The 27028-nt window shown below is 38.1% G+C and overlaps 1 protein-coding gene across 1 annotated transcript in view; it reads right to left on the bottom strand.

The window, feature by feature from the left end:
* Positions 1–27028, bottom strand: part of LOC109046413 — a 61822-nt gene that overhangs the window by 7546 nt on the left and 27248 nt on the right. Inside the window, exons 3-6 of the mRNA XM_042748959.1 lie at positions 15661–15987; positions 14947–15282; positions 14374–14487; positions 14229–14251 (exon numbers count right to left, since the gene is read on the bottom strand). Of these exons, the coding sequence (XP_042604893.1) occupies positions 14229–14251; positions 14374–14487; positions 14947–15282; positions 15661–15987 (800 nt within the window). The remainder of the gene's footprint in view (positions 1–14228; positions 14252–14373; positions 14488–14946; positions 15283–15660; positions 15988–27028) is intronic.

Below are 27028 nucleotides of genomic sequence, written 5' to 3'. Positions count from 1 at the left end.
TAAATGAAATAAAAGCTCCGTATTTATTAACACAGGCGTAATGGAACCTCCATCTCCCCCTACAGAATAGTAAGTAGACCTAAGTACCCGAAAGTACTAAAGCCTGTGTTTCATCCATCTTGAATAAGGTTCTGCCGTCCCCCCTCCTTCCTCTTCCCCCTCCTCTTGGTTCCTTAACGGCGGCTGTCATCAGCGCAATAAGTGCATTACCGCCTCATTCTTCTCCGGAGGGACGCGTGCTAAATTCTATCTAACAACCTCGTCTCTCTTATAAATCAAAGAAAAAATACTTACTACATTTATTTTCACTGCGCCTTTAGTTAAAACCTTAAAATTATTTTTCTTAATTTTCTCCTATCCCTTTTTTCCTACTTTCTCGTTCCCCATACTGATCTACATTCAAGAAATACATGAGGTATTGTTTTTCTTCAACATTACATTGTGTCACATAACCCATTTGAATCTTTCCCTATATTTTTTAAGAGTGCCTGTTTTAAATTTGAGTGCCCTAGCAATATCCGTCTGTTTAAAGATAACCTCTTTCTTTCCCGCTTGACTTACCGACACACCTGATATTATACTTACTTTGTTTATTAAAACGTAAAGGAATCTACCCTTTCCCCAGTTGTTCCACTTAACTTGCCATTCTGTAATCAACTTTAACAACCTCATATTAAACACCTTTCATCTCTGTGATTTATCTCAAGGAACTTGTCTCTCTGTCGGTTCTCTCTGTAAAGCTTGCTTTGCTAATTTATCCACTTCTTCATTTCCCCTTATTCCTGTGTGTGCTGGACCCATATAAAACTGATTGATGTATCATTTTGAACAATTCTTGAATGTATTTGTTGGATACTGAAAATAATATCTTGGTGACATGATTTAAAAGATTTTCAAACTCTTTAAGACTGAAACTGAGTCAGAACAAATTAAATATTCTCAGGTTTGTGTTCCTCAGCCCCAACCTTACTGTGCTCAATTGGCCTGCCAACTCTCCTGACCTGAACCCCATAGAGAATCTGTGGATATTGTGAAGAGAAAGTTGAGAGACGCAAGACCCAACACTCTGGATGAGCTTAAGGCCGCTTATCGAAGCATCCTGGGCCTATATAACACTCCTCAGTGAAAAGACAGGCTGATTGCCTCCATGCCACGTCAGCATTTGCACAGTCATTTCTGCAAAAAGGATTCCTCACCAAAGTATTGAGTGCATAATCAAACATAATTATTTAGTTGCTGGACTTTTTTTGTATTAAAAACACTTTTCTTTATTGGTCAGATGAAATATGCTAATTTTGTTGAGATAGGAATTTTGGGTTTTCATGAGCTGTATGCCAAAATCACCAGTATTAAAAACGTCAAAAGCACTGAAATATTTCAGTTAAAAATGAATCTAAAATATATGAAAAGTTTAATTTTTAGTATCATTACATTATGGAAAATAATGAACTTTTTCACAATATGCTAATTTTTGGTTTGAGAAGGACCTGTACTGTTTGTCCATCCAACAGAACAAATTCATATTTTTTTTGTTCAGTTGTTACTTCTTTCTAAATATTAACTAGGCCTAATTAAAAATGCTTGATGCTCACCCAAGATTACAGGACTTAACGACTAACAGACCTGTTGCTCTAACATCTGTTGTCATGAAGTCGTTTGAACGAACTGGTTCTGGCTTATCTGAAGGACATCCACTGGACCCTTACTGGACCCCTGCAGGTTTGCTTACCGAGCAAACAGGTCCGTGGATGATGCAATCAACATGGATTGCACTTCATCCTGCAACATCTGGACAAACAGGGACTTATGTGAGGATCCTGGTTGTTGTGGACTTTAGTTCTCTCGGTCGATCTTTCCAACACCATCATCCCAACAGCCCTCCAAACCAAATTGACCCCGCTCTGCTGTTCCTAGCTCTATCTGTCAGTGGATCACCACGCGTTCCCTGCACAGCATGCAGAGCAGCAGCTAGATGAGACTGGGGTGTTGCCCAAGACTTCATCTAGATCAAACAGCTAAACAGCTCCACCACAAAAAGCACTGGGGTGCCCCTCCATGGATGTGTTTCTCTCCCAACTACTGCTCTTCTGCGTTGTACCCGCAACTGGGGCCACTGCACCTCTAAAGACCCAACTCTGTCAAGCTCCTGAATGTTTGCGAGATGGACCCTACACTCATCGGCCTCATCCAGGCTTGGTGACGGAGTCTGCTTACAGACAAGAGGTTGAGCAGCCTGGCTGTCTGGTGCAGTCTTAACAACGCGGAGCCCCAGACTGAACACACTCAAAACAGTGGAGATGATCGTGGACTGCGAAGGAAACCCCCCTTCTCTCGACCCACTCACCATCATGAAACAGCACTGTGGCTGCCAGTGGGAGTCATTCAGATTACTGGGAACCACCATCTCTGCGAGGCCCTGAAGTGGGACAAGGGCACATTGACTCCATTTTGGGGAAAATGCCCAACAAGGCGAGGAGTTGGGACTTCCTTTCGCCACACTGAGGAAGTTTAACCTGCCACAGGTGGAGCTGGGGCTGAAACAGTTCTACGCAGCCGTCATTGAGTCTGTCCTGTGTACTTCAATAACTGTGTGGTTTGGTTCAGCTACAAAATCAGACATCAGAAGACTACAGAGAACGGTTCAGACTGCTGAAATGATTATTGGTACTCTGCTTGCGCGTCCGACCCTTCAACAACTGTATACATCCAGAGTGAGGAAAAGGCTCAGAAAAATCACTCTGGATCCCTCCTCTCATCCAAGTTACCACATCTTTTGAACTTTTGCCATCTGGCCGCGCTGTCAGAGCCGCAAATACCAGAACAGTCCAGGCCCAAGAACAGTTTCTTCCCCCCAGCAATCTACCTCATGAACAGTTAAATCTGCCCCACTGTTATGCAATAAAATGTGCAATATCCTTATATTTATTTGTTACCCCTCCATCCTAGTTAAATCCCGGGTGCCTCTTTACGTCAATCCTATTCCATTATCATTTATTATCACACAATTGTTTATACACTTTTTTATTTTTGCAAGGGTTTTTGTTTTAGGAGAAAATGAAGGAGGGTATGTGAAGGTAAATATCAATAAGTTGTTTTGTTGTTTACTGGGTTTGTTGGTGTCTCTGTGTACTGGAAGCTTATGTCACTAAAAAAATTCCTTGTATGTGCAAAGCATACTGGCAATAAAGCTCTTTCGATTCTGATTCTGATTTCTGATTGTGCAGCTATGCGATAGCTGCTCTCCTGTGTGGTTGGTTGGTCTGGTCACCCTAACCGTAACAATGCCATTCAGCTCATTTGCTACACATAAACAAAATCAGCATCAGTTGAATAAGATAATAATAATACATAGATTGTCTGTAGAGTAAAAGTATAATAGCTGAAATCCAAGGGGAATACAAGCATAAAGAGATTGTAAACACAATACGGATATTTACCAACCGATCACAACATTCACTCAACTTCCAGCTCAACTGCATTAGTCATTTTGACCTGCTGTTGGTGTCTGAACAGAAAAGGCAGAGGGTAACACTCAGTGGTGGGCCATCCCCCCCCCAGTGCCAGCAGGGCCATTATCTGCTTGCCCTATAAAAAAAATAAAATTGTGTAAAAAATGTATTATTATTATTATTATTTAGGCATCCTTTTATTTGTGTAATGTCCACAAAATGGGGCCTATGATTAGTTTTTGTTAAGGTTGAACTGGAATTATCCTACATAAAAAAAGTCTACGGCCAGCACATCGACTGTAATCACAGGGCCAGCACTACAGATAGTGTCTTCTTCCCTTTTGTTCAAAATAATTTATTTGTAACAAGCATTAAGCCCCTTCACACTGCGGTGTGGACACGGAAAATTGCCGGAACAGTGCCAGGATTGATTCCCGGATTGATCCTGGGTTGGGGACCCAGTAACATTGCCGGGTTCGGTCCCGGAACGAGCGCTGTGTGATTAAAAGCCTGAACTAATGCTGTAAAGGGTGTGTCGTAGGGATGACGCACGTTATCGCGTGACTCTTTTATCAGGTGTTTTGAAGGCAGATCAACATTTGTGACTAAAAAATATATGTTGCAAAACTGTAACGAAGCAAAGAGATCAGTTATTCCTCACTTTCTGCGCTGAAGCTGAGATCATTCGCCAACTTAAGTGAATGTTAACGTGCCTAGCGTTTCCGACTCGTACATTACCACGTTACATCCTGATGTCATGGTCTTTATGGGACCTTTACGAGTGTGTGTGTGAACGCCATGCACATATTCCAGGTAATCACTGGCAGTGTGAAAGGGGCAAAATCTAGCGACCTGGGAACAATTGCCGGGACGACATTACCCGTATATTTTCCAGAATCGCAGTGTGAAAGGGGCTTTAGTGACAGAATCATCAGCCCAATCAAATTGTGACATTCCATGACAGTATGCCCTCTGGACCACTACGTGCCCAGTGCTTCCTCCAGCTAGGGTTGCCAGGTTTTCTCGACAAAACGCACCCAATCGCGTTTCGAGGTGTCCACTGAGTGGCAAACGCCCGCTCTCTCTCGTGAAGCCTACACGGAAGTGACTAAAACTGCAATTCATCGAATGGCTGCTTGAGGCTGAGGATGCGCAAAAGGGAGTCAGTCCCATAGACTCCCTAAGTTAAAATGCCAAATTTTACAACAGAGAAAAAAAAAACACATTTACAGCCTGGTTCAAAAAATTATTTGGGTCTATATAGCTAATTTTGCCCTTCATGACAACTGGTGGAGGGGGTGAATTTTTTATAACTCATCCGTTTTAAATTATATTAAGCCTTAAAGTTCTGCATAATTAAGGGCGTGGCCACTTGAGTGACCAGGTGGATTGCTGCTGCTGACACTGGCCGTCGAGCTAGGTGGGCGTGGCTTCAGCAAGACCAACTCCTGCTTTTTTTGCCCATTTTTCGATTGTCCAGGAGAGTCGCATGGTGATGTGCTGTCGAGATTGGCGACAGCACGCTCTGCACACTTTAAACGAGTATTGAATCATGCACCACTTGTACAGAGGTGTTCATGGTGGTTGATAATACTTTGGTGTGTGTGGATGTCCAGCATTTGTACAGTTCTGCTGCTGTGGGCGCGTCGTCATTTTAGAGTGACGTGAATCTTCATAGTGAATCGTGTATTGGTGGATTACTTTTACTGATCCATGTAGGGAAATTTACTCTGAATTTAACCAACCCTAATCTAGTCTACTGTTGAAAATGTTATGCTACTGGTAACACTTTACATTAAGATTCCCTTTATAAAAGGGTTTGTAGAGGTGTTAATAAATGACTGATAACTCACTTACAATGCATTATAAATCATGACAAGCAGTTATTAAATGCATGAATAAAAGGGTGATTTTGATGTAATACCTCCCAAATCGTGAGCCATTTTTAACTCACTTAAGTGCTTTTAACAAATATATTTATTAATACTTATTTCACTCAAAACCAGATTTCTGATTTTTATTCATGATGCAGCAAAAAACTTACTATTTCAAAGACTGAAATGTGTTATGTATGGGTTTTCTCATTTATATCTCATGACTCATGTCACTTTTCTTAAAATGTTTCTCACCAGAATCTATGTTGTACCTTACCCATGATTCTCAACAAAGGTCCATGATGCCTAATACACAGCAGTGATTAGAAACCTATATATTTTGTTTATCAGAATGAAATTATCATCTTGATTTTTATTTTGGGTGAAAATAAAACCACATGACTTGATGAAATATTAACAGTGAATGTTTAATTCCAATATTACATGTGAACCTTAATGTAATAGACCATTAATTAATGATTGTATAAACATTAATAACCTGTGGAAAGTGCACCTTAATGTAATGTGACCATATGTCACAACCATTTATTAATGAGTTATAAATGTTTAATAACAGCTCTAAAAGTGAACCTTAATGTAAAGTGAAACACCTGTGAACCATTTATAAATGAGTTAGAAAATGTGTAGTAACCAGTGAAAGTTGGGTGAACCTTAATGTAAAGTGGACACAATAATAATTGATTCATTCATTCATTCATTCAATATTATTGCACACACAGAAAAAAAAATATTTTCTGGTGAAATAACTTTTTATTGTTGTTGTTGCACTACATCAGCAAAAACAACTTTCAACTTGAAACAAAAAGATTAATATTTTCTGTTACAGCACAATGGACAAGTTACTGTAGCTCCAGTTTTGGCAAATCTGAAACTGTAAGCACAGCTTACGCTCTTCTTTTGTCAGCCGCGCCACAAGGATGTGCTGTTTTCTTCAAATAAAAATGTAAATATAAGTGAAGAAAAGATATCCTTCGCGGGCGCAGCTGACACAGAAGCAGAGCGTAAGCTGTGATTAACAGCTCAGATTCGCCAAAATGAGCTACGCTGACGTGGAGTGACACAGAGGGAGGGACAACTGTTGAATAAGTCATTATTTTTGTTTTATTCCGCGTACAAGAAGTATTGTGCATCGCTTCATACTTTACGGGTTGAACCACTGATGGCAGGTGTAATATTATGACGATGCTTTTCATACTTTTCTGGACCTTGACTAGGTATCTTAACTTGCCCGTCTATGGGACAGTAAAACAAAGCCTCACAGTTTTCATTCCAAAACATCTTAAATTGTGTTCCCAAGATGAACGAAGCTTTTATGGATTTGGACCGCAAATGGGAGTAAGTGATTAATGACAAAATTTTAATTTTGGGGTGGAGTATCCCTTTAACGCAGATCCCATCATGACTTACAGAATAAACAGAGTGAAGCCTGTACTGAGATGTAATATTTCACCCACTTGATCACTGGCGCGGGGCTGGCGGGTTCTCCTCCAGTAGTCAGCAGATGTTATCATAAAAAACTGTACTGTTATAGGATCACAATGTCTACACTGCTGCTTGATGAAAATTTGCCTATAGGTCACTCACTAAAAGTGGGCAAAAAAACAGGAAGAAAAAGAAAAGTGTAATGACTGCAAATTAAAATAATGGAGTATTCCCACAACTGAACTGTTAAAAAAAACCTAAATAATGGCATATTTTCCTGTAATCACCACTCTAACCAGGCTGACTCTGGAACATTTCTGGTTCACTGAAACCTGCATTTTTTAGGGCTGGTGCAGCAGTGCTGATTTTCTATGTTCCTCCTAATGACAAATGAAATGTGAATACATAAATCATAATTTGTATAACATATTTTTAATATAATCGTAACCCACTGGCACACTTCCTGTGCCCTGACTTGTGCTTTTTTGTACACCAACCATGTTTCTGAGTGAAAACCACCGCAGAGCGGGTTTCAGTCAGTTGAGACTCAGAGATGAGCTGCTAAATTTGGCAAACCTCAATGAATGATTAGCCCTAATGCAAGATGGCAGACTGTTTCTACCATTTGTCATCAGTTAAACTATTCATGATTATACAAAGCTTATTTTAAAATCCTTCAGCTTTGGAACCATGAAATGTATTGATAACTAATCCAATACAGTACATTCATACATATGTAAGAGTCAGAACTGTCATGGAAAAGTTCATTTATTTCAATTCAACCAAAATTGATGAAACTCATGTATTGAAATAAATTCAATGCACACAGACTGAAGTAGTTTAAGTCTTTGTTTCTTTTTTGATGATTTTGGCTCATTGATTTAACAAAAACCCACCCACTGATTCACTATCTCAACAAATTAGAATACTTCATAAGACTAATAATAAATATAAAAAAACTGCTCTGGGAGTGTGTACACTTCTGTGTGTGTTCACTTTGGATGGGTTAAAAATGCAGAGCACAATTCTGAGTATGAGTCACCATACTTGGCTGTATGTCACTTCACTTTTGTAGGCAAAACTCAGAAACGGTTTGTTGGCCTTCTGGAAAGTATGTTCATTTACTGTATATGTACTCAATACTTGTTAGGGGCTCCTTTTGCTTTAATTACTGCCTCAATTCAGCCGTGGCATGGAGGTGATCAGTCTGTGGCACTGCTGAGGTGGAATGGTTTTTTGAGATGCAACCAATCTGCATTTTTTGGTCTCTTGTTTCTCATTTTCTTCTTGACAATACCCTAAAGATTCTCTCTGGGGTTCAGGTCTGGTGAGTTCGCTGGCCAGTCAAGCACACCAACACCATGGTCATTTAACCAACTTTTGGTGCTTTTGGCCAGTGTGGGCAGGTGCCAAATCCTGCTGGAAACTGAATTCAGCATCTTCAAAAAGCTGGTCAGCAGAAGGAAGCATGCATGCTCCAAGAATTTCTTGGTAAATGGGTGCAATGACTTTAGTTTTCAAAAAACACAATGGACCAACACCAGCAGATGAAATTTCACCCCAAATCATCACAGACTGTGGGAACTTCTTAACTTGCAACTTGGGCTATGAGCTTCTCCACCCCTTCCTCCAGACTCTAGGACCTTGGTTTCCAAATGAAATACAAAACTTTCTCTCATCTGAAAAGAGGACTTTGGACCACTGGGCAACAGTCCAGTTCTTCTTCTCCTTAGCCCAGGTAAGACACCTTTGACGTTGTCTGTGGTTCAGCAAATTCATTGACACATCTGTGTGTGGTGGCTCTTTGTGCCTTGACACCAGCCTCAGTCCATTCCTTGTGAAGTTCACTCAAATTCTTGAATCGATTTTGCTTGACAATCCTCATAAGGCTGCGGTTCTCTCGGTTTGGTTGTGAATCTTTTTTTTCTTCCACACGTTTTTTTCCCTCCACTCAACTTTCTGTTAACATGCTTGGATACAGCACTCTGTGAACAGCCAGCTTCTTTGGCAATGAATGTTTGTGGCTTACCCTCCTTGTGAAGGGTGTCAGTGATTGTCTTCTGGACAACTGTCAGATCAGCAGTCTTCCCCATGATTGTGTAGCTGAGACTGAGACCATTTTTGGAGGCTCAGGAAACCCTTGCAGGTGTTTTGAGTTGATTAGCTGATTGGGATGTCGCCATATTATAATTTGTTGAAATCGTGAATTGGTGTGGTTTTTGTTAAATGTGAGCCAAAATCATCACAATTAAAAGAACCAAAGACTTAAACTACTTCAGTCTGTGTGCACTGAATTTATTTATACAAGTTTAACCATTTGAGTTGATACTGAATTAAATGAACTTTCCAAGACATTCTAATTTATTGAGATGCACCTGTATATATATATATATATATGAATTCTCTCCACACATAGCACGTGTTTATCAAGTACTTTCACTTCAAATTCGCTAAAATCCCAGCCTCAAACCAATCACTTAAATACCTGTACTTATAAAGTAGCCAGAAAGAAATTTTAAAGAAAAATATCAGACGTACTTAGATGCTTTTGCACCTGAAGTCTTCTATCTATCTATATATAATGATAAAACAAGAATGTGTTAGATGGTTAAAGTCTAATAGGAGGCAGAAGAGCATGTATATGAAACTATACCTCATGCATAAAGAGCGTGTACTGGGAGGATCAAACTCAGCTGTGGGAGGATTCATACACTAGCTTGAGAGTTTTGATGCACAGTCTTACAAGTCTTTCACTGACACTGAAAACTGAAGAAAATGGTTTGCACATTTGTTTTGTTCTGGTTGTGCTGGTGGTGTTTGACTGGTAAATTATAAAAGCATTTTTATGGCTTCATTTCTTTTCATATCATTTCACATTTAGTTACAAACTGCAACTGATTTAAATTTTGTAATCCTTTGTTTTAATCTGACCACATGTCTTCTCCAGGTGTGTTTGGTGAGTCATTATCAGTGATGGAGGGAGATTATGTGCTTCTAAACAATAATGTAACTACAATACATGAAGACGACGACATACTGTGGAATTTCGGAGCTGAAAACTCTCTCATAGCTCAAATCAGCAGAGAGAACCAAATCTTCCCTGATGAGAGATTCAGAGACAGACTGAAGCTGGACAGACAGACTGGATCTCTGATCATCATGAACATCACAACTCAACACGCTGGATGTTATGAATTAGAGATAAATGGAAAAAAACTGTCAACAAAAACATTCAGTGTTTCTGTCTTTGGTGAGTAACAAAATGGTTCAGTCTTTTAAGCAGTCTTGATTAAGTAAAGGAACATATCAGGTTCAATAAAAGTTACGTTTATGCAGCTGCTTTTTCAGCCACGCATCCCTTTAGAAAGAAAGAAAGAAAGAAAGAAAGAAAGAACTTAGATTAATTCTGTGGTTAAAACTGGTATTATTTGAGCTGTAAAGAGTTATAACTCATTGTTACGCCCGTTTTAGGGTGTTGTATATGTCTACGGCCATTTAAGTATTTTATTTGAGTATTTTAACATTTACAGATCGGCTGCATTTACTTAAATTGTGAAAGTGTCTCTCTCTATATATTTTTTACAATTATTATGCTGCAAATGCTATGGATTTAGTATAAACTGTACTACAACCATAAAAATATTGTAATGTTTAATCATTTTATATCTTCATTTGACAGAAACACTCACCTTGTGTCAGCACACTACACCAAAAACAAGATTGTTGTGTACATGTCTCTATACTGTTTGTTCTCTTACTTTTCAGCCCATCTGTCCGTTCCTAAAATTACCAGAGACTTTTCACAAAACTCATCATCATCATCATCATATTGTTCATTGGTGTGTTCAGTGGTGAATGTGAGTGCTGTGACTCTCTCCTGGTACAAAGGAAACAGTTTATAGTCCAGCATCAGTGTGTCTGATCTCAGCATCAAGATGCTTATGTACCCTCTCTTTTACATGCTGCTTGTCGACAATAAAGCATAAAAAAAAAAAAAACGTATTGCATACAAATCACCGCGCGAGCTTTCCAATATTCGTCTGTACTTCCAGGTCAGAGAGCACCAGTCCATCAAAAGTTCACTATCCAATCAGAGTAGATCACTGTTAAGCCCGCCCCCACGTGAGGTTTGTGTAAAAACTCCAAACGAAAAGCTGCGAAGCGTAAGCGAAATCTGTGGCAATGCATTCAGAATCCACGATTAGCGAAAACGAATCTTTGAAAAACATAAACAAAGAATGAATCATATTTGAAGAGCCTGTTAAATTTGTGCGACTGAGTTCATTTTTTTTTTCTTTTGTAATGGCATATTTTTGATAGTTTCTGAAAAAGTTATGTTCAGTTTTATAAAGTTGCGTTCATTTTTTTTTTTTTTGAAGCAAAATATAATTCCATACGGTACTGCTTTCATGCATAAACCCCTTATACAACAGATAAGAATACTGAGAAAAAAGAAAAAAATACAACCATCAACATATTTCAAAATGACTTTAATGTAACAAAAAAAATACAAGTGCAACCAGTAATGCAACATCAATAAAGTGCAGGAAATGCACTAAAACACCAGTCACTAACATTTTTTTTTTTTTACTTTATAAATGAACACTTTCTTTATGCTCACTATTGTGCCTGGTGGGATTAAATGAATTAAGGCAAGACATACAGGTGAATAGGGTAAAAATGATAAATCACAATATTTCTTCAGATGATCAATCACAGTACAGTTTTAAAGAGGGGATTTTGGATTTCATCAATCAAAATTGTCAACTGCAATAAATACATGTGCAAAAACATTTCCACAATGTACTGGGGGAAAGACAAATGGACAAACTCCTTCAATAAAAAACTTCTAAATATTGATAGGAATACATCTGTAGTAATGCTGAAGTTGATATATCTGACTCAGTGCATAAAAAAAACAGCTTTCAAGATATGAAATCCCAAACAAATAATGTGATAAAAACCTTTTAAAGTGTATTTTAGATGTTTTCATCCCATTAGTCAAAGAAGACATGTTATGGAAGGAAAATTGTAAAATTGCCCAGTGCATGTAAAAACAATGGATTTGTCTGTAGTGTCTGGCCTTAATGTCATTTACCACAGAATAAAAATTAGTAAAAAAAAAAAGTAAAAAAAAAATTATATACACACAAAAATATATACAAAAAAAAAAAAAAATACTCTCCAGACTAGCGAGTAAATTAAAAAAAGTACTAGCCAATGGAGATTACATTGTCAAGGCGTCCATAAAGGACTGCATGTAGAAAAAGGGAATAATGCCACACAATTTAAGTTTAGATGGCTGTCCCTTTTACACTACACAACAGTTTTTGGGTATCAAAGTTATTGCAGTTTACACTACATGACGTGTTGGTGACTGGTGTAACACATTACAATATTTCACTGGGAAGAATCCTCCACAAATCCTGATCTCATGCAGAAAAGCCATGAGTGAGAAGTGATATGATGATGATCACACGTGAAACTGTAATTCTCCCTTGTCCTGTATCATGCTCTCTCATTGGCTAGAAGGCACCGCTGGTGTCATTTCGATTTAATTTAGGTTTAAAAATGTTTGACACTGATTGACAGAGAGTTGCAGGTTTTTATAGTTTTTTATGCTGCTATAGGCTGCTAAAAATGTCTTGTGCATCTGCAACACATCAGTGGTGTAATCTTTGATATTTCAGACCATGTGAACTTCACTCACGAAATCTAGCACCTATTTGCTGCAAATTTCAAGTTTTGTCAGCGATCTCCACAAAACTTCACTGATGTGAGTGAAAACTGGGCATAAAATTGTGCAGTGTATACATGGAATAAAAGAACAAAAGCATTGCATAAAAAGGTTTAAAAAAACATTAAACAATAAGCTTATTAGCTAAAGCCATGTGGCCATTATATTTTCAAGCGCTGGTTTATATGTGCAACATTGTAGTATACTATGGGGCCATTGAATGCTTGAATCTGATTGGCTGACGAACGTCCTGAGGTGTGCAATTATTTTAGCTCTCTTGACCGCATTACAGTTCCATATCACTTCACATAGCGAGGTAATAACAGCAGTTTAGAGACTCTGCAGCAGAACACTGTCGAGGGACGCACAGAGGTAGCCTAATTCACATAAGCTCGCTCTCTCTCTCTGTGTGTCTCTGTCTCTCTCGCTCTCTTTCTAATAACTTCATTAATTAGAATGCTATCAACGGCTTAAGCCTCTGGTACTAGCTTTAAAATGACATTTTGAAACAAGCAGATGTGGAAGAAATAGTCCTTCTCACAATAGCGATTTAAGTACAAAAACTGGACGAATCCCTTTTAATATATCATCTGATCAATGTCTTGAAGTGTGGTAATCGTAGCAGAAATCTGCTTCGCGTCGTGGCCACATCACCACCTCAGGTGTGCATTATTTTTCTAATAATTCAACGGCCCGTCGTCAATTATTCCTTACGTATTCAATGGATTCACACTCCCAGTCTCCCTCGCTGGCTGTGACACTATTCTACAAACACAAAGAACACAAATATTACATGAAATCAAATCACACTGGACAAATGCATCTCAGCTGAACATGCTTCAAGAACAAAACTAAGAGAGACAGAAAGGAGAAAACACCTGTAATGGACAGATGATGTGAAAGACTGAATATTTACCTTTAACACGTCACATGATGTCCATTAGCTTTTTACATTAAGAAGCGTTGACCTCCGGAGGTATACACGGAGTCATACTCTGATCAGGAGACAAGACTTGCAATTTTTTCCCCTGTAAGAAAACATTCACAGAAAGTCAAAGAAATAAACAAGACTAATGATTCACAAAAATACTCAACAAACTGAGTTTTTTCTTTCTTTCTGATGTTTGCAGAATGCATGGTAGTTTCCCTTTTCTAAAAATGTAACACTTCTTAAATGTTTCTCTTAATGAATCTTCAGTCTCCGTCTCACTGTTATATTTTGTACTGCAGTAATAGAAAAGGTTTGCATGTCATAGGGAGTGAATTATTGTGATCAAAATATATCTCATGTTGGTGAGTATTAAGACATTCTTGTTCTCAGAATAAAGTTGTACTTTGTGGTTTTATATTATTGTTATTTGGTTTATTTGGGAGATATCTGAATGTTGTTGTTTTTTACATGGCCTCACTGGTGAAGTTTTGTATGAAAAATAAAGGAGAAGAAACAACAGATTCACAGTGAAAATCTGTTACACCCGGACACTAAAGTGAAGTCTGAACATGACAAATAAATAATTCACAAAAAACTATTATATAATAACAATATTAAAAAAAAAAGAAATACTGTTCTTCATTCTGAGTAAAACAGTACAAAAGCAGCAGTGTCTTAAAGAGTCGATTATTGTTTGTGTTTCTGTGTACTGATTTCTGTTTCTCACAGATCTGAATCTGTGGTTATTTATTCATTTATTCAGGCAGACAGATTCAGAGCTCATAGTATCTCACCTGATCACGATTGTTCTGTGTGTCTGTTTGGAAAAGAAACAATTAAACACTGATTACTTTGATTAATAACAACACAATATATATATTTTCACATCTTTTAAATAATATTTTCACACATACATCCCATTCTGTATGTAGTACTCACTTTTCCGATAGAGAAACACAGCAGCAGCAGCAGCAGCAGCAGTAATGATCAACAGAACAGCAACAACACCAATCCCTGCTCCAGCAGCTGGAGACAGACCTGAATCTGGAACAGCTAAAGACAGACACTCATTATTAATAGAGAGTGAATGATTATCATCAAGTATTTAACAATATCTTTAACTTATATTCACATCTTTCTACTTTGGTCATCAGTTGTATGATATTGATTTAGCTGATAAAGGGCAGCTTCTGGTGTTTTTGTAATGAACAGCAACTAAAGCAGCATCACAGCACTGTGAGCTCAGCTAGAAACAGCAGCATGTTTCAGTGTGTCTCTGACTTACAGCTTCAAAACTCTCACTTCATGTGAAGATGATACAGACAATATACAAACATTATATTTTAACACTGAGTCACAGCTCACTTTCAAACAGGCCACAATAATATTAAATACATTTATATTGACTAAATTATTTATTATACAATTAAAAATACCATTAACTTGACAATATTTTTGGTCTGTATTCTAAAGTTAGAGGGCAAAGGCACTGAATAACTAATTTATACTCACCAATGACCGTTAATACAGTTGATATTCTGCTAATACTGAAGCTGCTGCTGATGATGATCTGTAGTTTATATTCTCCAGAGTCTGTGGTTCTGGTGTTCATGATGGTCAGAGATCCAGTCTGATGATCCAGCTTCAGTCTGTTTGTTAATCTTTCTTTTTGTTCATCATCTGTGCAGATCTTACTCTGATCTCCAGTGATTTCAGCGATGAGAAAGTCATTAAAACACCACGTCATCACATCATTTGGGTTTTTTACTACTCCAGGATCTAAAGTAACAGATTCTCCCTCCTTCACTGACTTTCTCTTCATTTCATCTCGTTGAGCAGCAGAAACACCTGAAACACAAACCAACAGCTGCTGGAGGATCTTTTTGGAGGAAAAAACACAAACTCAACAAGATAACTGATTAATCATAATATAAGAAAAACTCATACTCGTAAACAAGTTCTTCACATACTCTTTCTAGACTTTGACTAAAATACTAAATTTCTCTATATGTTGTGTTTACGTTGAACACATCCTGGACAGCTAAAACACAATAATTAAGAAAAATCAGATGCACATAAACAGATAAGAAAATGTGACCAGAGATGATTTCAGAGATTAGAAATGGAAATAATTCTGTTCTGTTTAATGATAAAAGAGGAGCTCTGAATGTCACTGTTATAATAAACATTTATAATCTGTTTATAAATATTCATGAAGAGACTCACCATGTACAGAAACACTGAAGATCTTGTCACTGTCGCTGCCGGTGTTGATGATCTTTAGTTTATAAAGTCCAGAGTCTGTGATTCTGGTGTTTGTGATGGTCAGAGATCCAGTCTGATGATCCAGATTCAGTCTGTCGCTGAATCTCTCTTTACACTCATCATCTGTACAGATTTCTCTCTTTTCTCCAATGATTTTAGTGATTTGGATGTCATTAAAATACCATCTCATCGTTTCTTGTTGATTTGCTTCAATATTAGTGTACAGAGTGACTGAATCTCCCTCCTTCACAAACACTGACTCTTCATCTGTATCAACACCAGACACACCTGGAGGAGAAAAAATGAACATTTAATTAAATCTGTGATAGTGGGACTAAATCAAACAACACCTAAACACTGTGAACATGTTTCAGATATATTTCACTGTCTGTAAAGATTGTAGATTTAAATATGTCCAGTCTGAATTCATCTACAAGTGCAGTAGATGATCAAAACTAGACATCTCATGTCTCTCCTGCTTCTCGTATGAGGGGTGAGATTTTGATCAGGTGTGGGGCTGGGCTTTAGAGATGAGGACCAATCAGGTAACAGTATCCCCACAGCAGTTTTCTCCCATTGTTCAGTTCTTTTAGGCATATGGTATTTAATGATTTATAAACAGTATTTAATAGATTATTGTTTTTTTTAATAATTTGTTTTAGGTTTGTTTGTGGTGGTTTTTTTTGTTTGTTTGTTCTGAGATTGTGTCGAATCTAAAGTTTTGACCAGCAGACGTCACCAGGATTTGATGTGAATCATTATCCGAAACAATTGATTCAAAGTTTCAAAAAAGCTTCATTTCTACCATCAAGAATCATAACCCATAATGGGAAATGAGTTTCATAAAACATAGCAGTGTCTGAATCTGTGAGTGAGCACATTACGGATCTTACAAAGTTGAAAAAGTGCACCTATTCTTCTTTTCATCGCTTTTATTGCAATATGTAGCACTTCAATGTTAATATTGAATCAAGACTAGTTACACTGTAGATGGCATAATTGATGAAATAAGAACAAGAAACTAATTACAAGCAATAGGACAAAAACTACAATAAATAAGAAATACATTGTGTAAATAAATTAGTCTTCACTGTGTAAGTTATCTCTCTCTCTCTCTCTCTCTCTCTCTCTATATATATATACAGTGGCGTGCACAGAGCTCTGGAGGGGGAAATGGCGTTATGAGGGCACAATCTTTTTTTTTAGAAATATCATATCATGATCATGTTTGTCATGTTGGTTTTTCTATTTTGCAAGCTGTTTGAGCATCACAGCCAAACTAATATCCCTATATCAGAGATACCAGGTCCTGATGATTCCAGCTGTTCAGTCTGTCTCTGAATCTCCTCTTTACAAACTTATCATCTGAACAGATCTTACTCTGATCTCCAGTGATTTCAGCGATGCGAGAAGTGCAATTAAAATTACCACTTCATCAGCATCATTTGGGGTTTTTTACTACGCCGGATCTAAAGTAAACAGATTCTCCCTCGTTCACCCTGACTTTGTCTTCATTTCATCCTCGTTGAGCAGCAGAAACACCCTGAAACACAAAACCAACAGCTCTGGAGGTATCGTTCTGGAGGAAAAAACACAAACTCAACAAGAGAAACTGATTAATTCATAATATAAGCAAAAACCTCGTACTCGTAAACAAGTACTTCCACATTACTCTTTCTAGACCTTTGACTAAAATACGAAATTTCTCTATATGTTGTATGTTTACGTTGAAACCACCATCCTGGACCACTAAAACACAATAAGTAAGAAAAAATTCAGATGCACATAAACAGATAAGAAAATGTGACCAGAGATGATTTCAGAGATTAGAATAATGGAAATAAGATCGGTTCTGATTTAATGATAAAAGAGGAGCTCTGAACTGTCACTGTTATAATAAACATTTATTAATCTGTTTCTAAATATTCCTGAAGAGACTCACCATGTACAGAAACACTGGGGGGGGGAAGATCTTGTCACTGTCGCGGGCCGGTTTTGGATGTCTTTAGTTTATAAAGTCCAGGAGTCTGTGGTTCTGGTGTTTGTGAATGATCTAGTCGATCCAGTCTGAGGATCCAGCTTCAGTCTGCTCTCTGGAATACTCTCTTTACACTCATCATATGACCAGACCTTCTCCTTTTCTCCCATGTATTTTAGTGATTTGGATGTCATTAAAATACCATCTCATAGTTTTCTTGTTGATTTGCTTCAGAATATTGTGTGTAGCGTGAACTGAATCTCCATCCTTCACAAACACTGACTCTTTCATCTGTATCAACACCAGACCACCACTGGAGGAGAACAATGATGATACATGTGGCTAATTCAATTCTGTTGATAGTGGGACTAAATCACACAACACCTATAACACTGTGAACATGTTTCAGATATATTTCACTGTCCTGTAAAAGATTGTAGATTTAAATATGTCCAGTTTGAATTCATCTACAAGTGCTAGTAGATGGATCAAACCTAGACTTGATCAATGGTCTCTCCTGCTTCTCGTATGTGGGGTGAGATTTTGAATCAGTGTGTGGGGCTGGTGCGTTTAGATATGAGGACCAATCAGGTAACAGTATCCCCAGCAGCAGTTTTTCTCCCCTCCGCCATTGTTCAGTTCTTTTTAGGCATATTATGTTATTTAATGATTCATAAACAGTATTTAATAGATTATTTCTTCGAATAAAACATTTGCAATAGTTTTTTGTAAAAGGTGCTTTTATTCTGCAATGTTGTGACCTGAGATTGTGTCGAATCTCAAAGTTTTGACCAGCAGGACGGTCACCAGGATTTGATGTGAATCATTATCCGAAACAATTGATTTCAAGTTTCAAAAAAGCTTCATTTCTACCATCAAGAACATCCATAACCAATAATGGGAAGATGAGTTGTCATGAAAACATAGCAGTGTCGGAATCTGTGAGTGGAGCAACTTACGGATCTGTACAAAGTTGAAAAAGTGCACCTATTCATCTTTTCAGCGCTTTTATTGCAATATGTAGCCCTTCAAATGTTAATTATTGAATCAAGGACTAGTTACACTTGTAGATGGCATAATTGATGAAATAACGAACAAGAAACTAATTACAAGACAATAGGACAAACAATACAATAAATAAGAAATACATTGTGTAAATAAATTAAGTCTTCACTGTGTAAGTCTATCTCTCTCTCTCTCTCTCCTCTCTCTCTATAGAATAATATCTATACAGTTGGCGTGCACAGAGCTCTTGGAGGGGGAAATGGCGTTATGAGGGCACAATCTTTTTTTTTTTTTAGAAATATCATATCATGATCATGTTGTCATGTTGGTTTTTTCTATTTGCAAGCTGTTTGAGCATCAGCAGCCAAATAATATCCCTATAATAAAAGACAAAGCTTGTTACATTAAGGTAACAAAATATGCAAAAGTATGGCAGATATTTAGGCCAATGTGGGAGAAGATAAAAATCCTTGTCATTATTTTATCTTTGTTATTAAAATAATAATAATAATAATAATAATAATAATAATAATAATAGAAAAAAGATTGAAGCAGTAAAAAACCGCCTAACCTTGGTGTTCCTGTGTATATAAAGAGTCATTTTCCTGTGTATATAAAGAGTCATTGTCTCTTTTGTTACATAAAATAAACCAAAAATCGTTACGTGGGAAAATAAAGCAATGTGAAACTCCCCCTCCAGGAAGGGGTCTCTTGGCAAAGCCCCAACTCCAGCAGTCCATTAGAGAGACAAGCAGAAGCAGTCCATTTTACAAAATAAGGCAAACAAACATAACCATAATAACCGAACAGGCATACAGAAAAACAGACTTTAAACGCTGCCATGCATTGTTAAAAAAGCGAAAACACTGTTCCCGGTTATTTAAAAATATTAACTAAGTTTTCATTAAAAAAAGCTCTCTTTGTTTAGTAAAAGTGTGGTAACGTGGAACGTTATTCTAACTGAGGAACCCACAGCTGCCTGCTCCGTTTCCCTCATCTTTCGAGGAAAAGCGTCTAAAACTCAATAACAACGTCATCCGTTCACTCCTCAGCTACCTACATAAAACAGCAGCATTTAAGAAATAATTACATTGATTTCTGTCGAGTATAAAGTGATTCAAATGGAATAACAAATTGATACAGAAAAGATATCGTAAATGCATGTCTTACCAAGCACGAGCCAAAACATGTCGCCAAAACGCCCCACCAAAACGCCAGGACTCATTTTTTCACCCGGACTTTCGTCGTGTTTAAAAAAAAAAAAAAAGAAAAAAAAAGTAAATTAAATGGAAATAAAACAGCTGTAAACACATCTGGGACACTACTCAAACTTCTACGTTCTTCGTTTTCTTTGACGTTTATGGCAGTTGGCAAAACCAGCGATAGATGCATTACCGAAATGTGGAGCATTGACGTTAAGGGAAAAAAAAAAAACTTTTTCTTGGATCGCTTAGAGCGAAGCTTGATTTTTTTTTGCTGAAAAAAGCACGTGATCTGTGACGATCATTCTCGTTCCTCCCATTCTGGTTCTCCTGAAAATCACGTGACTGCTTGTGGGGTATTGATAAAAATCGTTCACGCACAATTTTCAATTATTGTGAGGAAATACGTTTTGGATGGAAACAGTGGGTTAAGAATTGTGGTCTGAAGAATAAAGTCTGTCCAAACATACCATTAATGAAGTTTCAGTACGGAATCTCGACATTGACCGTTATTTATATACAACAAAATAAAACATAATTATTTGTAGAGCCAGATGTGAAGCCACAACAGCTCGCCGTGATTTTGCCAAGTAAGACATGTTCCTGGATCAACATCTTTTGATAATCCTGGATCAGCATTGTGGTCCAAAAATTTAGACTTATCCCAATCCCAATCCTAAAATCAGTGTGAAATGAAAGCTGATTAACAAGAGTGTAGAAGCACCTAACCCCGATCATAAGCCTGAAACAGATATTTCCTGAAAAGTTATATCTTTATTTTGATTGGTTGATTGGAATGTTTTTCCAGGATTAACAAGGATGTTGATCCAGGAATATGTTGTACAAATCACACTCACCAGCAGCTCTAACCCAGCATTTTGGAAGTGTGCTAGTTAATTTTACTGATCACTAGATTGGCCACAACTTACTGTATACTGTATTGAAAAGCTTCGAGTAATGAATCCCTTTTCTGATACATACTTGAGAGAGGAAAGCCTCTTCACAAAGCTTCATCTAACATCAGCTAGCCTGATGTCCTGTTTTAACAACTAATGAACAATATTAAACAGGGTTGTGTACCAAATGATACACTGCACACTTACGCTGTGTACTGTCCACTTTAGTCGTATGAATTTTAAGCCCAATGCATGTTGTTTCAATGGAATACTTTTTATATTACATTATAATTATATTATATTATATTATATTATGTAGTATATTTATGTAATTACACAGAAGAGGTAATTTGCCAGTTTGCCTAGTTGCATGAAGACTCACGACAGGTATATTAGGTGCCATTTGATTTGGGACATGCCGAGTGTTTACTATTTTAGTAAAAAGTGCTTTGTGTAACATTGAAGTTAAACCCACTTTTACCATTAGACATTTATAATAAATAAGGACAGTACAATGTATTGCTGTCTACTACATCATAATGTAACGTTGTGTTTTCATAGTTATTAGGAGCTATGCTGTACCAAAAGAAAAGAAAAAGGAAGAAGATAAAAGAAGATATTTGAACATTGCTGGTAATCAAACAGTTGGTGGCTGTCATAGTAGAGAAAAAAATGAACCTGGGAGTCAAGGGGAGCCACTAACTGGTTTGATTACCAGCAATCTTCAAGATATCTTCAGTTCTGTTCAACATAAGAAAGCAACTCATACAGGTTTGGAACGGCATGAGGTTTCACCTTTAAAGTTAAAATATAATTAAATAAAATGTTTAATTGAGACATGATCCAGTTATTCCAATTTTAAAATGGTTTGATCTTTGACCTCTGACTCTGATTTGTCTGTTTTTGTCTTTTTTTGATAGATTCAATGTTTTCTCTGACTGTCAAGATATTCTATGTAGAGAAGATCAACTGAGAGGTACATGAGCAGAGACAGGAAGAAGCCTCTTCACCTACGAACTAAACACAATACTGCAGAATGCCTACTGTAAAGCCTAGCCAGCAGATGGGAGCCCTCGCCTGAGTATTGACTGTGTTCCACTCTCTCTGCATCTCTGGTTACTTTTTCCTGTTAGTGGTGGTATTTAGCAGGGCCTAGGCCTAACAAGCCAGTGAGCAAGTGTTGCCAGTTTACCTGCCTTACTGAGCATGTCTGTATTCCACTGTTTCGGTCTATCTTGTGGTAATGACCATTGCCTGCCTTTTTCCCCGTTTTACGTTGTTGGGATTTTCCCCTTGCATAGTTGTTTGGATTGGACTGCCTTTCCTCTGGTTACGAACTTTGACTGTTGTCACGTTAATACTATCTGCCTTGTTTGTTTGTCCTTGTCTACAAGATTTATATAAAACTACTGCACATGGATCCTAACTCGGTTTTTCTGCCTCATTACATAATACTTTTGTGCCACCAGTGGATCAGCGGAAGTTTTTAATCTGCAGCGCGGCTGTTCGCTTACGCATAGCGATATTCTTAAGGGATACCAGGAAACTGCTGAATGTAATCGGCGAGCTGGCTAACTAGCTATACTAACTACGCAAGTATAACCAGTCGCTGCCACCTGCTATGCTCTTTAAGAATGTAAGCTTGGATTCACGATAAATTCGATGTTGTACAGCTTGAGCAAGGATTCCGGAGGGTAGAAATTTTTTTTCCGCACAAGAAAGAGTGATTTTTGGTATGATGACAGAAGTGCTTTCCTCATGACATGCTGAATGGTAAGCGGATCGAGATGGGACGCGGCAGTCTGGGAAACGGGAGAGTTTGTTTCAACGATCATAAGTATAATTTATTCAACAAATCAGAGACGTGGTTGAACATACAGCAGGGGGCAGGTGAGCTCGCCACAACTTTGCAGATGTCACAAGGCCAGCAGATCAGCCGCAGATTAGCTATGAATTCAAACGCGCGCAGCTCAAAGTGGTTGAACTGATATTGCACTCAAGCCGGTGTGCAACAGAGTCTGGATGGGAATTACAGGCAGAGCTCGCATGAACAGGTGAAAACCAGTCATACTCAGAATATGTGAATCTGCTATAAAGATTGACAACCTCATGCACAGCAATCCATCAAATCCAAGGCATCCTCTCTGAGATCTATTCCAACGACCAAAACACGCCAATATGCGATCCAGCGTGACCCAAGGTTCATTCCAACCCGGAACCCATGCAGTTGCCAGTCAAAAAACTCTACAACGGAAGAGACGATCATGCCGGATGCTACACAACCATGTTTCACTGTGGGGAGTCAGGCCATGTTAACGCCGTGTGTCCAGCTAAAGGCCAGAGAACCACAAGACACCGCCGGGGTACGTGTTAGATACCGCTTATTTCTCCATATCATCAAAATCCTCATCACTGCTCAATAGTTAAGTAAATACATACAATGGAAGTCAAATTCTATTGATGTATGACAAGCATTGATATGACTCGAGTCTAGCATTGGAACACTACTCATCAGATCACATAGCAGAAATTCGACAATCTCCAATAAGACTACGGGCATAGTGATCCACAATGTGTTGACAATAAAAACCACATCATGAAGAATAAATTCATGAATCTGATGTAACAAGCATTAAGCCACCATTTACTACACTGGCAGTTGGACCTCGAAAAATTGTCACGAACAGTGGCCAGAGGATTAAGATTTCCGGGATTTGATCCTGTTTGTGACCATAGTAAGCATTGCCAGGCGTTCTGGTCCCGTAGTGCAGCGCTGTGTATTAATCAAGGCCTGACTAATGGCTGTAAAGGGTCAGTGTTCAGTAGAAGATAGACACGGCGCGTTATCGCGCGACTCTATTTATGCAATTGTTAATTTAGAGGCCGATCGAACAGTGCGTGAGCTAAAGAAAAGTCGATGTCCGCGAAACTGTAGTCGAACGACAAGACAGTACAGGGTCCTCACTTTCTGCGCTGAAGCGGAGATCATTTGCGCCGACAACTTAATTAAATGTGAACGTGCCTAGCGTTTTATCGACTTCGTACATTAACACGTTACACGCACTGATGAAATCATGTAGTCGTTTACGGCGAGCCCCCATAGAGCGAGTTGTGTGTGAACGCACGACACAATATTTCCAGAGTAAGCACTGGCGATGTGCAAGCGAGGTCAAAATCGAAGCGACCCGGCACATAATTGTGGACTGGAACGACAGTAACCCGTGTATAAAATTATCGCAGAATCGGCATTGGGAAAAAGGGCTTTAATTCGACAGAAGCATTCTAGCGCTAATCAAATTTTTGACCATCTCACAATGACAGTATTGCCACCTCATGGAACCAAGCTACGTGCACGCAGTGATTTCCCCCGCTAGAGTTGAGCAGGTTGTCTCGACAAGACCTCACCCATCGCGCGTTTGGAGGGGTCTCACTGAGTAAGCTAACGCACCGAGCACTTGCCTCATCGGTAAGCCTACACAGAAGTGACTAAAACTTGCAATTCAGCTGATAGGCCGCATTGAGGCGTCGCATGCAAAAAGGGACGTCAGTCCCATAGACCTCCCTAAGTTAAATGCTTCCATTAATATGACAGGGCAGAAGCAAAAAACACAATTTACAAGGCCTGGTCCAAATTACGTAGTGTGATCTTAACTAAGCACTAATTTTGCCCTTCCATAGAAACGTTAAGCTGGTGGAGGGGTGGATTTTTTATATTAACTCATCCGGTTTAAAATTATATTAACCTCTTAAGTTCTGCAATAATAGGGTCAGTGGCACCACATGAGTGACTAGGTTGATTGCTGCTGCTGACAACTGGCCGTTCGAGCTAGGTGGGTGTGGCTTCAGCAGCCAACTCTGCCTTTTTGCCCATTTTCGATTGTCCAGGAGAGTCGCATGGTGACATGCTGCCGAGATGGCGACAGCCCCGCTCTGCACACTTTGGACGAGTATTGAATCATGCACATTGTTACAGAGGTGTACATGGTGGTTGATAATACTGTGGTGTGGTTTTGTGGATGTCCAGCATTTGTACAGTTCTGCTGCTGTGGGCTTATCGTCATTTTAGAGTGACGGAATCTTCATAGTGAATCGTGTATTGGTGGATTACTTTTACTGATCCATGTAGGGAAATTTACTCTGAATTTAACCAACCCTAATCTAGTCTACTGTTGAAAATGTTATGCTACTGGTAACACTTTACATTAAGATTCCCTTTATAAAGGGTCTATAGAGGTGTTAATAAATGACTGATAACTCACTTACAAATGCATTATAAATCATTGATAAGCAGTTATAAATCCATGAATAAAAGGGTGATTTTGATGTAATACCTCCCAAATAGTGAGCCATTTTTAACTCACATGTTATAAATGCTTAACAAATATATTTATTAATACTTATTTCACTCAAAACCAGATTTCTGATTTTATTCATGATGCAGCAAAAACTTACTATTTTAGCAAGACTGACAGGTGTTGTATTTATGGTTTTCTCATTTATATCTCATGACTCATGTCACTTTTCTTAAAATGTTTCTCACCAGAATCTATGTTGTACCTTACCCATGATTCACCACAAAAGTCCATGATGCCTATCCACAGCAGTGATTAGAAACCTATATATTTTGTTTATCAAGAATGAAATTATCATCTTGATTTTTATTTTTGGGGGAAAAATAAAAACCATGGCTTGATGAAATATTAACATTGATCATTTTAATTCCAATATTACATGTGAACCTTAATGTAATAGACCATTAATTAATGATTTATAAACATTAATAACCTGTGAAAGTGCACCTTAATGTAATGTGACCATATGTCAACCATTTATTAATGAGTTATAAATGTTAATAACATCTAAAAGTGAACCTTAATGTAAAGTGAACACCTGTGAACCATTTATAAATGAGATATAAATGTTAGTAACCAGTGAAAGTGAACCTTAATGTAAAGTGGACACAATAATAATTGATTCATTGATTCATTCAATATTATTGCACACACAGAAAAAAAAAAAAATTCTGGTGAAATAAATTTTATTGTTGTTGTTGCACTACATCAGCAAACAACTTTCAACTTGAAACAAAAAGATTAATATTTTCTTTTACAGCACAATGGAAAGTTAGTGTAGCTCCATTTTGGCAAATCCGAACTGTAAGCATAGTTTACACTCTCTTTTGTCAGCCGCCAGCCTTTGGCACTCTCAGCCGCGCCATTTTTCAAATAAAAATGTAAATATAAGTAGAAAAGATATCCTTGTGGCACAGCTGACACAGAAGAGCTTAAGCTGTGCTTACAGCTCAGTTTTGCCAAAATTGAGCTACGCTGATGTGGAGTGACACAGAGGAGACAAACTGTTGAATAAAGTCATTATTTTTGTTTTATTCGCGTACAAAAAGTATTGTCATTGCTTCATAACTTCACGGTTGAACCACTGATGGCAGATGGACTATTTTGATGATGCTTTTCATACTTTTCTGGACCTTGACTATGTATTTAACTTGCCAGTCTATGGGACAGTCACAAGCCTCATGGTTCTCATCCAAAACATCTTAAATTGTGTTCCGAAGATGAATGAAGCTTTTATGGATTTGGACCGAAATGGGAGTAAGTGATTAATGACGAAATTTTCATTTTGGGGTGGAGTATCCCTTTAACGCAGAGCCCATGACTACAGAATAAACCAAAGTAAAGCCGGTACTGAGATGTATATTTCACCACTTGATCACTGTAAGCTGAGGGGCTGCTGGTTCACTCCAGTTGTCAGCAGATGTTATCATAAAAAACTGTACTGTTATAGGATCACAATGTCTACACTGCTGCTTGATGACAATTTGCCTAGGTCACTCTACACTAAAAGTGGGCAAAAAAAAAAGAGAGAAAAAAGAAAGTGGAATGTTGCCTCGAATGGGTGACTCAAGTTGCATCCCAAATAGCGCTAGAGACTATACACTTTGTACGTAGGCCTATGCACTATGTACTCAACCATGTACTGTGAGAAACAAGACCAGGATCCAACTGCGGATGAATGAATAAAGAGTTTATTAGATCTGAGGATTAATCAGTAGGGATAACGAAACCGCCAGCACTCAAGTCAGGAAGATCCAGCACCGGCATCAGCCAGACAGCGGTGAGGGAAAGTGAGCTGAGCCGCCATGTGGGAGTCCAGCGTCCTAAGCCGAGAGAGAGGTGAGTTGAGTGGCTGCTGCTTAGTTGGTGCTGGCCTCAGCAAGAGAGAGATACAGG

This window comes from Cyprinus carpio, chromosome B22 (genome assembly GCF_018340385.1).
Source record: "Cyprinus carpio isolate SPL01 chromosome B22, ASM1834038v1, whole genome shotgun sequence".
Lineage (NCBI taxonomy): Eukaryota > Metazoa > Chordata > Actinopteri > Cypriniformes > Cyprinidae > Cyprinus > Cyprinus carpio.
The sequence above is the reverse complement of the archived record's forward strand: the minus strand, read 5'-3'. Positions and strand labels throughout refer to the sequence as shown.